Source organism: Schistocerca gregaria, chromosome 5, assembly GCF_023897955.1.
Source record: "Schistocerca gregaria isolate iqSchGreg1 chromosome 5, iqSchGreg1.2, whole genome shotgun sequence".
Classification (NCBI taxonomy): domain Eukaryota; kingdom Metazoa; phylum Arthropoda; class Insecta; order Orthoptera; family Acrididae; genus Schistocerca; species Schistocerca gregaria.
In genome coordinates, this window is record NC_064924.1 from 515,192,622 (window position 1) to 515,206,443 (window position 13,822).

At 37.6% G+C, this 13,822-nt stretch overlaps 1 protein-coding gene across 1 annotated transcript in view; it reads left to right on the plus strand.

The window, feature by feature from the left end:
* The window catches only part of LOC126272118 (V-type proton ATPase subunit C), a 67,129-nt gene that overhangs the window by 14,258 nt on the left and 39,049 nt on the right, over window positions 1–13,822 (plus strand). Inside the window, exon 7 of the mRNA XM_049974716.1 lies at window positions 2,403–2,496. Coding sequence (XP_049830673.1) covers window positions 2,403–2,496 — 94 coding nt within the window. The remainder of the gene's footprint in view (window positions 1–2,402; window positions 2,497–13,822) is intronic.

Here is a 13,822-nt window from a genome sequence, read left to right on the forward strand (position 1 = left end):
AGACAGTGATGCGATACCAAACCTCCCTTATATAGTGGCAGTTTCTACTGCTTGTCCTCTTGCTTGTCGAACCCTTCCTTGGCCAACAGTGTCATCCAATCTCTCCCCAATTGAGAACATTTGGAGCATTTTGGGCAGAGCTCCCCAGCAATCTCAGGATTTTGATGATCCAACACATCAGTTGGACAGAACTTGGCATGATATCCCTCAGGAGAACATACAACACTATCAATTAAAGCAAAAGCGAATGACTGCTTGCATAAAGGGCAGAGGTGGACCAACATGTTATTGACATACACGATTTGTGATTTTTTTTTTTTTAAATAAATCATAAATTTTTCTGAAATTTTTTTGTCTGTATGTGTTCGTCACTCCACTGATTTCCATCCTATTCAGATAGTTCCTTTGTGGTGTCATTCCACTCCCCAATTCCCCCCCCCCCCCCCATAAGACTTTATAAAACTATAGCAGGTACATTCTGTTGCCAGCCAGAGTGGCCGAGCGGTTCTAGGTGCTACAGTCTGGAACCACATGACCACTACGGTTGCAGGTTCGAATCGTGCCTCGGGCATGGATGTGTGTGATGTCCTTAGATTAGTTAGGTTTAAGTGGTTTTAAGTTCTAGAGGCTGATGATCTTAGAAGTTAAGTCCCATAGTGCTCAGAGCCATTTGAACCTTTTTACATTCTGTTCTTCATGGCCTGTGTCCATGGCCTTCCAATATATTCAGTGCCTCAGAGAATATTGTTTTCATATCTCTGAGGTGTGTTAGCCAAGATAGCTTGTTATCATTTGTGATGCTCAAAAGTATTACTGAATTTCCAGCACTCAGACTTAAATTCAAGATGATTTATCTGAGCATCTGAATTTGCACATTTTGTAAAAAATTGTGCCATACATAGGCAACTAACACCTGGATAGTTTACATTCAATATTGTGTTGTAATTTACTTGAAGAACTGTTTTTCAGATTTGCAGGTATGAACCATCTTCTTGAAAAGGGAATCATTGGTTTTGTGACTGCTGTAGTGATAAAAGAAACACAAATTGCTATCCTATTTTATTCCATTTTTCTGTAAAAGGGGAAGTAGTACATTCATTAAGGTGTAAGGTCTGATACATTGTAACATGACCAGGCTCATTTGCGTGCTCACAAAGAGATGAGGAGAAAACATGAACAAACCTAAGGGTTGTAAGAAATAGTAGTGCGGGTGTCTCCTGAAAGTAAAATGTAATGTATCAACTGCTTCAGTAGTTTTCTAATGTTACATTATAAAATGTAACATCATTTTAGATTAGTGGATTCCATAAACAGATAGGAGTGCTTCAATACATCTTTTATGATGTTGGGTACTTGTATAATGTCTTTTTTTATATGTTGTTTAATTTCTTGATTACATTTTGTACATAAATTATTGTTTTAATTATTTATAGAGTAGAATTTTAAAAAATCATTTTTCCTCAAATACTGAGAAAAAGATGCTAAAATGAGAATAAACACTAAAAACAACCTATTTGAACTTTGCAAACGTAATAATAGACTATTAGTAATATGTTGAAATGTTATTTTAGCATTAATAATCATCCTTTGTCTGGAAATAACTGGTAAAAAGATGTGCCCTTTTTTCTTCTTCTGCAGACACCCTTATACTTTGTGTATTTATGAAAGGGTCACTTGGAAGCATTTCTAAAAAAGAGAAATTTGCTAGCATTGTCTATAAATTTCTGTGTTAGAAAGTGTTTTCTTAAGGTGGTGTTATAGAGCGTAGCCTTTTACAAAAGTGAAATGTGGGTAATAAACAGTTCAGACAAGAATAGAAGAGAAACTTTTGGACTGTGATACTTGAGAACGCTGAAGATTAGATAGGTACTGATAACTTCTGAGGAAATACTGACTGAAAGAAGAGATCGCATGCTGGGACACATCCAGAGGCATGAGGAAATAGTTAATTTAGTACTGGAAGCAAGTGTGTGTGTGTATGTATGTATGTATGTATGTATGTGTGTGTGTGTGTGTGTGTGTGTGTGTGTGTGTGTGTGTGTTGGGGGGGGGGGGGGGTTAAAAATTGGAGAGGGGGCGAAGGCTTGACTATAATAGGCAGATTAAAATGAATGTAGGTTGCAGTAGTCATTCTAAAATGAAGAGACATGCAGATGATAGGCTAGGGTGGAGAGCTCCATCAAATCAGTCTTTGGATAAAGGCAACAACCAAGACTTGAGTTTGAACAGCAATCATATTATCACAGTAGTGAAAGCTTGTTTTTCAACTTTCACATCATCCATGTACGAGAAATTTATGTTAATGAACTATCCCATTGAATTCACATCAAATTGGAAAGTCATGACTGAAAAAGTTAATTTTACAGTTACCTTTGTATTTTTAACTTAATGTAATGTTTCAGGTTTGTCGTAAGAGATTTTACGTACAATGAGGAAGAACTATTAGCTGGGAAAAATGAGATGACAAAATTGGTTACAGACAAAAAGAAACAATTTGTGAGTACCTTTAGAAAATAATCTAATTCACATTTTCTTGTATTGTAGTAACAATTGTATCTCTCATATATTTACGTGATTTGTGTAGATTTGATCAGAGATGAAATTAGAAAATTGCTTGTTCTGTTAATGGAGAGATGTTACGTAGTATAAGGTTTGAAGGAGGTATTCCATGATTCAAGTTTTCAGATGGTAAGTTTCATTGGGGAGTGTGAATTCTGCAACACCTGCTAAGCAGCTTAATAGTGTCTATATATATTTAGAGCATCTGAAGCTGCAGGGTTGTAGGAGTTTGTACTGTTAGTCCACTCATGAGTTTTTTCTTTTTAGCTATAAATATGGTACATTTGTTGAGGTGGGCACACTTTCATTTCATATGCACGCACAGTCCTGCTTTACCAACAATGACAACAATATTCGTAAAACCACTTTTACTGTAGTAACCAATGGGAGAAGCTTTTAAAATAAACTTGTGGCTTAAAAATCATTTGGTGTTCAATGTAGTCTTAATCAACATTATACTGAGTTTTGCATTTCACTCTTGTCTTGAACGTTACAATACCAGTCCTTCAGACAAAACACCAAAGAACAGATTGCAAATAAATGCACAAGGATGCAGTTATTTTACTGAAAAGGAATCACTTATTTCATGAAAAGGACATTGGCAATTATATTTTGCAGTGCATTCACATAGTGTTTGTTTTGAATTGTATCAAAGTTCAATATAACACTGTGAAACTTTAAAGGAAAAGAGAAGCAAAGTCCAGATGTGTTTCAAACAGTTACAGAGAGAAAATAAATACATTAATTTATCATGAGCAATGTTGCAAAATATTTGATAACTGAGGTAATACAACAAAAGTTGTGCTATTTAAGAATTGCATGGTTTGATACATTTTACTGAGGTTCTCTGTCATTACATTGGATGTTGTCCCTGAAACTTTAATACAATACAGTAGAGCATCAGCTCACAATCTTCTGGTGATGATCACTATTGGTAAAAGGTGCCAGGAGGTTGCAAACATTCGCAGCAGAACAATTGGTGCACAAATGTCAAACAATGGCTAACAGTGCATTGTACTGAAAGGAAACAAAAGTGGGCTGGCCTGGAAAGTGGTGACTACTTGATTCTCTTGATACGTCATCCTTTGTCATGAGCAGCATCAGATTCCACAGCCCATGGAAACTATATTCAGTGTCTGTTAGGTATAGTGACACACAATCATCTGCTCAACATGTTAACAGAACTTGGGCTCAAAGTCCATTCTTGTTTTTAAGGATCCAGCCAATTTTAAGTGATAAAATGTTCTTTGTTCCCTTTCACATCATCTGCATTCTCCTGGGTTCTGTAAATGACAACCTGGTTTTCAGACAGTAAGTACTTGAGATTCTATCCAACTGCATGAACACCCATATTGATCAAACTTCCTAATTTCTAAATTGTTTTGTTCAGGATAGATCTGATGATATCACAGACAGGAAAGATGCAAAAAAATCAGCTTTTGTTGAATACTGTCTGTGTAGTATTGTGTTTATTGGTCTTGATGTTTACAAAAGCATTGGATAAGACAGTTTACAAGGATACAGATGAAAGTGATTTTTATGCATACTTATTTAAAATTACAAATAATACACTTTATATATAAAGTATTAATATAGTACACTTCATAAAATTCAATATTTTTCAATGGAGTAAAAGCAGTGATGCTGTGAATATGATAAGGATTTTCCAAAGGTTTTGACCTTTCTGGTAAAGTTATAAATAGCACTTTTTAGCGGTCTAGTGTCCTTGCCCATTGCATTTATTATAAATAATTTAATGGTTCCCATAATGTAGATACATGGTAAAGGAGAACTACCAATGATCTCAAATAGAGGTTTACACGAGTCTCGAGCTTCACATCCAAACATGATTCATTAATGTTGTTACATTCAATCCTGGGTTTTCCATTGTTTGATTTCATGATTCTAAAAGCCCTTTTTTGCAGTTTGAATGTACTGGCGTGCTGATAGCTGCATTGGAATTTCCCTGAAACATGACCCCATATTTCAGGCAAGAGTGAAAGCAGGCATGATATGCACACATACATAACTGTTTCCTTTCTACAGCAGGATTTTAGTGAGCAAAGAAGGTAGCAGTATTTCTCAGTTTTGCATGAAGGTATTCAAAATGTTTGTTCCATTTTATTTTGCTTTGCAGCCATAGTCCTTGGAATTTGGTTTGTCTTCTGTTACCACTAGTTTGTCGTTGATAGAGAGAAATGAGATGTACACATCCATATGTGGAGCATCGTGAAATTTTAGTGCATTAGTTTTTTTACTATTTATTAAATTATGATTGTATTGCTCCCAGTAGCTAAGTTATTTTCTGACAATATTTACTGTTTGGTGTAATACTTCCTAACTGTATAATTCTTCCTTATTTTCCTCTTTTAGTAGAATTGTGTTGTAATCTGCAGGTGTGATCATTTTATTAGCATCCACCTTTAAGCTTTGATCATTAATGTACAGAAGGGACAGAGCCTCTGGGCAGATGCTATCTACTTTTTTGTAGTCTGAAAAGCGCTCAGAATAGTTTTTAGGTTAACATTAGTGGGCTTTATGCTCATAGCTTGTTCACGATTGCTCAGGAAGGAACTGATCCAATTGTTGAACAGAACTCAAATATTGTACTTTTCATGCTTTGTTCGTAGACTGCTATGATCTACCTTGTTAAAAACTTTTGATAGGTTTGTAAATACTCGTGTCGATTAATATTTTTTGTCCCTCAGGTCTAGTGTGCAATTGATGCTCTCATAAATGGCAGGTGTTGTTGTCCTCTCATTTCTAAATCCGTTTTGTTCATTACAGTTGATATTGTTTCTGGTTACAAATTTTGTAAGTTGTCATACATATTTTTGAAATACAAGAAGTAATTGTGATAGGTCTGTAGTTACTTACATTCTCTCTCTCTCTCTCTCTCTCTCTCTCTCTCTCTCTCTCTCTCTCTCTCACACACACACACACACACACACACACACACACACACACCCTTTTTTCTGTACTGGAATAAACATCAGGGAAAGTGGCTTCTTGAAGTGAATAGCTGAATAAGTGTGTAAATACTACAATTACGTTTAAAGCACTCTTCTTTAAGATTGTTGTAGGGTGTCACAATGCTTGCAGAGCTGGAATTTTTTAGTTCTTTTGTTGAGTTTGCTACTTCATCTTATAACACAGTGCTGGACATTGACCTACTTTGTGAGCTTATTTTATGTTCATTGAATTGGATTTTCTTATTTATGTCTGATATTTTCATATTGTCTATACCACCTGTGAAAAAGTTGTTAAATGTTTTGTCTTCTTTTAAGGGGTTTGTTACTTTTTCATTTTATTTTTTTACGTGGTGCTCTGTTTTTACCATTCCCATTTTAATGACCAATCAAGCTCAGTCTTGACTTAATCGCTGAATTACAAATGTTTTAATCATCATTCAGTATTTTTGTTGCTCATAGTACTTTTTTAGTATTTTGGAATTTTTTAGTACATGAGTAATTCAGTACTAAAAAAAATATTCCAATTTTTTTTAGTACATGAGTAATTCAGTGGTTCATGGTGTGGGTTCCTTAGTCATGTCCTAGTTCATGAACCACGGCAACGTATGAGTGGCCAAGTAAGTGGTCCCGACAGTCGGGATACCAGTTACTTTGGAATAAGGCTGGGCATCTCGGACATATTCTGAGTCGTGGTCACCTTTGTGCTCATACGACAAAGACTACCAAACCCACCGGTTAGTCCCTCAACCGTTAGGGGTAAAGCTCAGTGGGACTCGGGGCAAGTAAAGCTAGCAACCTGCTTCCCTGGTACTTCAAATATGAAGCTGGCAACAATCAGAGCAAAATGCCTTGGACCTTTGGAGGTGACGGAGTCCCACCTCTAACTGACAAACCAGGGACTCCTAAGATACGACTTGGCAAACATATGGCAATGAGATGGGGAGCTATTAATATCAATGGGGGCTACTCTGGGAAGAAGGTAGAGCTGGCAGAGGCTGCAAGTAAGATGGGGCTGGACGTTTTAGCTGTTAGTGACATTCGGGTAAGGGGTGAGAAAGAAGAGGAAGTGGGAGAATACAAGGTCTACCTATCAGGAGTCAAAGCAGGAATAGCACAATGGAGTGTAGGGCTTTACATCAGAAAAGAAATGGAACCCAGCGTAGTTGCAATAAGGTATGTAAACGAACGACTGATGTGGATAGATTGGACAGTGTCTAGCAAGAAAATTAGGATTGTGTCAGTATATTTGCATTGTGAAGGGACAGATCAAGATAAGATGGATAGTTTTTATGAGGCACTCAGTGATGTAGTTGTTAGAGTAAAGGACAAGGGCAGTGTTCTGCTCATGGGTGATTTTAATGCCAGGATTGGAAATTGAACAGAAGGGTATGAAAAGGTTATGGGTAAATTTGGAGAGGATATGGAGGCCGACAAGAACGGGAAACAACTCTTGGATTTCTGTGCCAGTATGGGCTTAGTAATCACAAACTCCTTTTTTAAACATAAGAACATTCACCGGTATACTTGAGAAGGCAGGGGAACCAGATCTGTCATTGACTATATAATAACAGATCAGGAATTCAGGGAGGCTGTGAGGGACACACGTGTATTCAGGGGATTCTTTGATGACACTGATCCTTATTTAATCTGCAGTGAAATTGGGATTGTGAGGCCGAAAGTGCAGAATGTCAGGTCCATATGTAGGAGGATGAGAGTGGAGAAACTTCAGAATAAGGAAATCAGGCACAAGTACATAACAGTGATCTCAGAAAGGTACCAGTTAATTGAATGTATTCAATTACAATCATTGGAAAAGGAATGGGCAAGGTACAGGGACACAGTACTAGAAGTGGCTAAAGAATGTCTTGGAACAGTAGTGTGTAAAAGTAGAATGAAGCAAACAGCTTGGTGGAATGACACAGTCAAGGCAGCTTGTAAAAGGAAAAAGAAGACATATCAAAAATGGCTACATACTATAACTCAGGTAGACAGAGAAAGTTATGTTGAAGAAAGAAACAAAGCCAAACAGATAATTGCAGCATCCAAGAAGAAATCCTGGGAAGACTTTGGAAACAGGTTGGAGACTATGGGTCAAGCTGCTGGAAAACCATTCTGGAGTGTAATTAGCAGTCTTCGAAAAGGAGGTAAGAAGGAAATGACAAGTATTTTGGACAGGTCAGGAAAACTGCTGGTGAATCCTGTGGATGCCTTGGGCAGATGGAGGGAATATTTTGAAGAGTTGCTCAATGTAGGTGAAAATACGATCAGTAATGTTTCAGATTTCGAGGTAGAATGGGATAGGAATGATGATGGAAATAGGATCACATTTGAGGAAGTGGAGAAAATGGTCAATAGATTGCAGTGCAATAAAGCAGCTGGGGTGGATGAAATTAAGTCGGAAGTCATCAAATACAGTCGAATGTCAGGTCTTAAATGGCTACACAGGATAATTGAAATGGCCTGGGAGTTGGGACAGGTTCCATCAGACTGGACAAAAGCAGTAATCACACCAATCTTTAAACATGGAAACAGAAAAGATTGTAACAACTACAGAGGTATCTCTTTAATCAGCGTTGTGGGTAAAATCTTCTCAGGTATTGTTGAAAGCAAAGTGCGAGTATTAGTTGAGGACCAATTGGATGAAAATCAGTGTGGGTTTAGACCTCTTAGAGGTTGTCAGGACCAGATCTTTAGCTTACGGCAAATAATGAAGTGTTATGAGTGGAACAGGGAATTGTATCTATGCTTTATAGATCTAGAAAAGGCATATGACCAGGTTCCTAGGAGGAAGTTATTGTCTGTTCTACGAGATTATGGAATAGGAGGCAAACTTTTGCAAGCAATTAAAGGGCTTTACATTGATAGTCAGGCAGCAGTTAGAGTTGACGGTAAATTGAGTTCATGGTTCAGAGTAGTTTCAGGGGTAAGACAAGGCTGCAACCTGTCTCCACTGTTGTTCATATTATTTACGGATCATATGTTGAAAACAATAGACTGGCAGCGTGAGATTAAGATATGTGAACACAAAATAAGCAGGTTTGCATTTGCGGATGACTTACACGCATGGGAGAAGCAAGGTTACCCAAGAGACTTATGGGTTCAGCAGTAGAGGGTAGGAGGAGTCGGGCAGACCAAGGAGAAGGTACCTGGATTTGGCTAAGGATGGTTTTGAAGTAATAGGTTTAACATCAGAAGAGGCACCAATGTTAGCACTGAATAGGGGATCATGGAGGAATTTTATAAGGGGGCTATGCTCCAGACTGAACGCTGAAAGGCATAATCAGTCTTAAATGATGATGATTGTGATAGTGGTGGTGGTGGTGGTGGTGGTGGTGATTAATTCAAGCGAGGAATTATTGAGATTATACATTTCTGGAAGCAGTCTCTTCTTGTGGGATAGAATCCTTATTCCCCTTGTGATCCAACTATTTGTTCTAGAATAACTGGCCCTTAGAGGTGTAGTTTCCATGGAACTGCAATTTGGAAGAAATGGATTAGTGTATCAGTGAAGGTGTTGCATTATTCATTTAGGTCACTAATTTTATAAACCTATGACCATTTTTGTTTGTTTAATAAGCTGTTGAAGTAGTTTGTTACCCTGAAGATAGCTTCTACTTGTAGTTCTTAAAGACATGTTGTTAACAATACTGGATTTTATTTTCAAGCCTAGTATTTGAAGAAGATGGCCACGAAAGGCTCCACTGAAAATTTTTAGTGAAGTACTGTGTAAATTCTTGTGGATTATAAACTAATCTAAAGCTGTTTCATAAGTGTCTGTTACCATGGTAGCACTGCTTACTTCAGCCTTTAAATCGTAGGAGGCAGCAACATTCAGAAGGGTGCCTCCCTCTGTTTCTACTATTTGGGAGGAAAATCAGTGTTGATGTCGACACAGATTATCAAATCACATTCCATTTTATGTACTTTGCTTTACAATGACTCTGTAATTTGCTGTAAATCCATCTTGCTATTAATAATTTTTGGAGCTGCAATTTCACAGTTCTTTTCTGCTTTTGTTCCAGTTAAGTCGGATAGGGTAGTAAAATCTGTTTTCCTTGATGTAAATTGCTGCTTCACCTTGCTTGCTGTTATTTCTACAATAATAAGGAGATTAAATGAATTTAGGTATTTTAGTGTATTAAATAATTTCAGGATTAAGCCAGTCCTCAAAATGCAAAATACTGAGATATCCTTTAATTCATCTTTTAATAGTGTGTTAATTTTGCCAGTCTTATTATACAGGCAACTGTACATTACGATGACAAATTTGTAGGCTGTGTCTATTCACAACTGGGTAGGTGTGTTATATTTACAGCTTCTCATACCTTTAGTTTAAATTAGGATCACCATTAATGTTACAGTTTATGTCCTCTTTCTTGTTCATTTTGGTTTCTGATAAATAGGTTGATTCTGTTCAAATCTGCCTTTGATTACTTCATTGATAAGGTCTCACACAGACCTTTTTCCTTGCACAAACCACAGCTTCATTTTTTGCTATATGATTCAAACCAGTTATATGAAAGATAGTCTGTTTGTTGTGTTATTTTTGTTTGAAAGTCAGTGTCTGCAATATGTTTAGTTCCCTCTCTATGTTTCACCGTGCTAATCGCTGCTATGTCTCGATTTCTCTCTCAGAACATGCTAGATAGATTTTTTCCTTGACTATCTATTTTTGTTGATGATACATCTTTGCTGTTATGATTATTTTCAAAATGACCATTCATATCTCCTCACTGATTTTTGTAAGTTCACAATCATTTGGACAGTCCTATTCACAGTCGCTTGACTGTATAACATCACATTTGTTTTTATCAGAAAATGATAGTGGCTTGCAAATTTTCTCGCTCTTTTTGCTTCGATTGTAGTTCAGTTTTCATTCTTTAGTGAATTAATCTCTCTTCCTAAGGTATTTACTATGAATAGTGAACTAGAAACTCATTCATCAATGTTGTTATTTTAACTTCTAAGGTTGTAGCTATCGTGATTCCAGATGTGTAGTACATGAAAGCATTACAAAAATTCTCATTGCTACTTCCTTTGTCTGGGGCAGGTAGATTATCTTGATCCACACAACTGATAATTAAATTAATACTGGATACAGTCTCAGCAAGCCACAGGATTTGTGATTAGTTACGCTAAAATCCCATAAATTATGGAGAATGGCACAACAACAGAAAGAAAAGGTTCATTACTTTGCACCCTTGTAGTCAGCATTCTAGCCGAGGGTCTGTTAATCGTCTTTCAGAAACGAAGGATGCTCTGTACTTCCCGGTGCCAAAAACAATTGCTTGGCCACTGCCTACACCTTATTTTCCAAAGACAGTTACTGTGGCTCAGGAGTTTCTTGTGGTATTGATGATTGTGATTGTGATGGTGATTGTGATGGTGATGGTGATAGAATAATTTGGTTTCCAACAGGCACTGTATTTTGGGGTGGATGATTATGGCAGTGTGGTTGCTTACTGAAATATTGTGATTGCTGGACACACAAATCCACGTATACACCCAATAATTATTCTCTGGGGAAAGTTTGTACTTTCCTGAGGCTCACAAACATTGATTGTAGCAAATGAATACATGTTTTATTGGAATACCATGAAGTTTCAGTAACATCACTCAAAACAGTGGATGAATCACTTGGCAGCAAAATGAAAGTTACTAATATCTTGAATAGTTGAAAGACCAAATTTTGAAATGTGTGTGACGTGCATTTCATGCTGAACAGCTGCTGTTTAGTTTAGATCCAGGGATGTGCTTGATTATTGCTCTCTTGTTCAGCTAGCACACACATCCTTTTCTTTTTAGTTGAATGAGTAATTGATAGTTAACTGGTGTGTTTCTGGGTATATAATGTCATGATTGTGTGGCTGAAGGTTTGCTTCATACTAGGATACCTGATGTTTTGTTAATTTTGGCATTAGTTTCCTCAACATAATTTGAGGACAGTTTGAGATGATGAGACTCTCCTGTTAAAACACTGACTAAAATTCTCTAGAGGTATATCAAATATTATATGTATAGATAAAAAATCTACTCGCCAAGTGGCTGTGGGAGAAAGCCCATTAAAGATGAGAAACATAAGTGCTTTCAGAGCCAGTGGCTCCTCCTTCTGGCAGAACGGTGAAGGGAAGGGAGAGGTGTGAAGGAAAAGAACTGGTGAGATTTAGAGAATAGGATGAATTTTGTAAAAGTTGCCCAGAATCCTGGGTAAGGAGACTTATTGGATGGGATGTGAAGTAAAAACTCATTGTTGGTTCTTTCGCTGGACAAGACTTGAACAAGACAGAGTATTGAAGAAAGACCGTGAGAGTGTCTTAAGAGCAGAAAACTAAGTGCATTATACATGGTAGGCAGGTAAGAGGGGATGGGGAAAAATAGGTCAGAAAATAAAAAATTAAATAAATATAATAAAAAGATAAAAAGGAGTGAAGAAAAGGACTAGCTACTGGGAAGAAATGTGGAGACCGCAGAAAAAAACAAATTTAGGCCAGCTAGATGGAAACAACTAGGCACAAGTTGTAAAGTGTTTCTCGTCTGCATAGTTCTGGGAAACTGTTGTCAGAAGGGAGAATCCATATGGCATTGTGAGGTGAAACAGGCATTGAGGTCAAAACTGTCATCATCTAGTGCCACAGTGAATCCCATCACACATGACATCCAGTCCTTTCAAAAACATGTTTTTGCACTATGCAAACCTTGTTGTCCCTGGGAGTTACGCTCAGAGCTAATTTGGGAAGTCCCTATTTCTTGATGTAATCTCACTTTTCACCATCCCCTCTTACAGTTTCAAATACAGCATCCCAGCTAATCTGCAACATATACAACTTGTCTGCCAATTTTCAGTCCGCCAGACTTCTCTTATAAAATCCTGCAATTATCTGCTCTTCATGTTTCCTTAGATGGTATCATCCATCAGTCGTGTTGCAATCCCTGTCCCACTCTTTCTCCCTAAACAGCCATACCATCGACTACCATGTGTCTCCTACAAAACAAATCTGGTCATTCTTCTTAACATCCCTCAGCTTACGGCACTGTCTCCTAGAACAGTGGCAACTCATGATCACAGGGACCAGCCATAACTGTGAAGTGCTCTCTTCCTTTCATCTAAGGTCAGCCCCACCCTGCTTTTAATCATACAGCTTTGGTTAAAGACTTTACTTTCCTTCACACTTAATGTCAACTGGAAGTATACTTCACAATACAATCTTTGTGGACTGTCCGTTGCTAAGATTACCTCAACCAGCAGCCACCTGATTCCAAACCTATGATGCCCTTCCTGCTCACCTTGACCAACTTAATACTTACAAATAACTTATTTACCTTTGAAGGGGCAGGTGTGCAAACAGATCAGGGGTATCACTATGGGAATCAGGATGGCTCCTTCCCATGCCCAACCTTTTTATGGGTCACATGGAGTGGGCTTTCATGACATCCATAAGGCTTCATCCCTTTGTTTGGTTTAGATACGTAGATGAAATTTTTCCCATAGAGACTCAGGGTGAGGCTCACCTGTTGAAATTTTTGTAATTGTGTAATACATTCTCCTAATTATATTTCACATAGTCCTATTCCAAATCTCAAGCCACTTTCCTTGGTGTTGATCTCAGGCTCACCAAGAGTCAGCTACACACTTCTGTTCACATTAAACTTGTAAACAAATAACAATACTTTCATTTTGACATTTACCATCCTTCTTTTTTAATCTTTCCCACACAGGGATGGCATTTGATGTAAACATACTTGTTCACAAGCAATCTCCATACAGCAATACAGCACTAGTCTTACCTCAGCCTGCACTGTGTGTAGTTATCTCACCATCCTAGATCAAAAGCAGATTTCCCAGGTCATCAATCATGGTACTGATGAAGTTTCTGAAACACAACTTACGAGTAAACCTCTTGTTACTCAGTACTGTCTTGGTATTGAATATATTAATCAGCTACTATGAGAGGGGTATGACTTCCTAAAATATGCCTGGAAATGAGCTCCATTTTGTCTGATATTTTGATGGAATAGCTTTTAACCTTCTGTCCCTCCCCACAATGTTCTGGTCAGACCTTATGCTCCTTCCACTACCATTTCTGTATTCAATGGCTTCTATCTCTGTGATTGTTGCCATTGTAGGATTTGCCCAATGCACTGTCCTACCACTTCATGCACCAGCCCCATAGTCGGTAAAATATATACTACCAAAGGGGGAGCCACCTGTCAAACTACATATGTCATGTACCAACTGTTAAGTAAACACTGTTTGGCTTTCTGCATCGGTATGACTACCATCAAGTTATCAG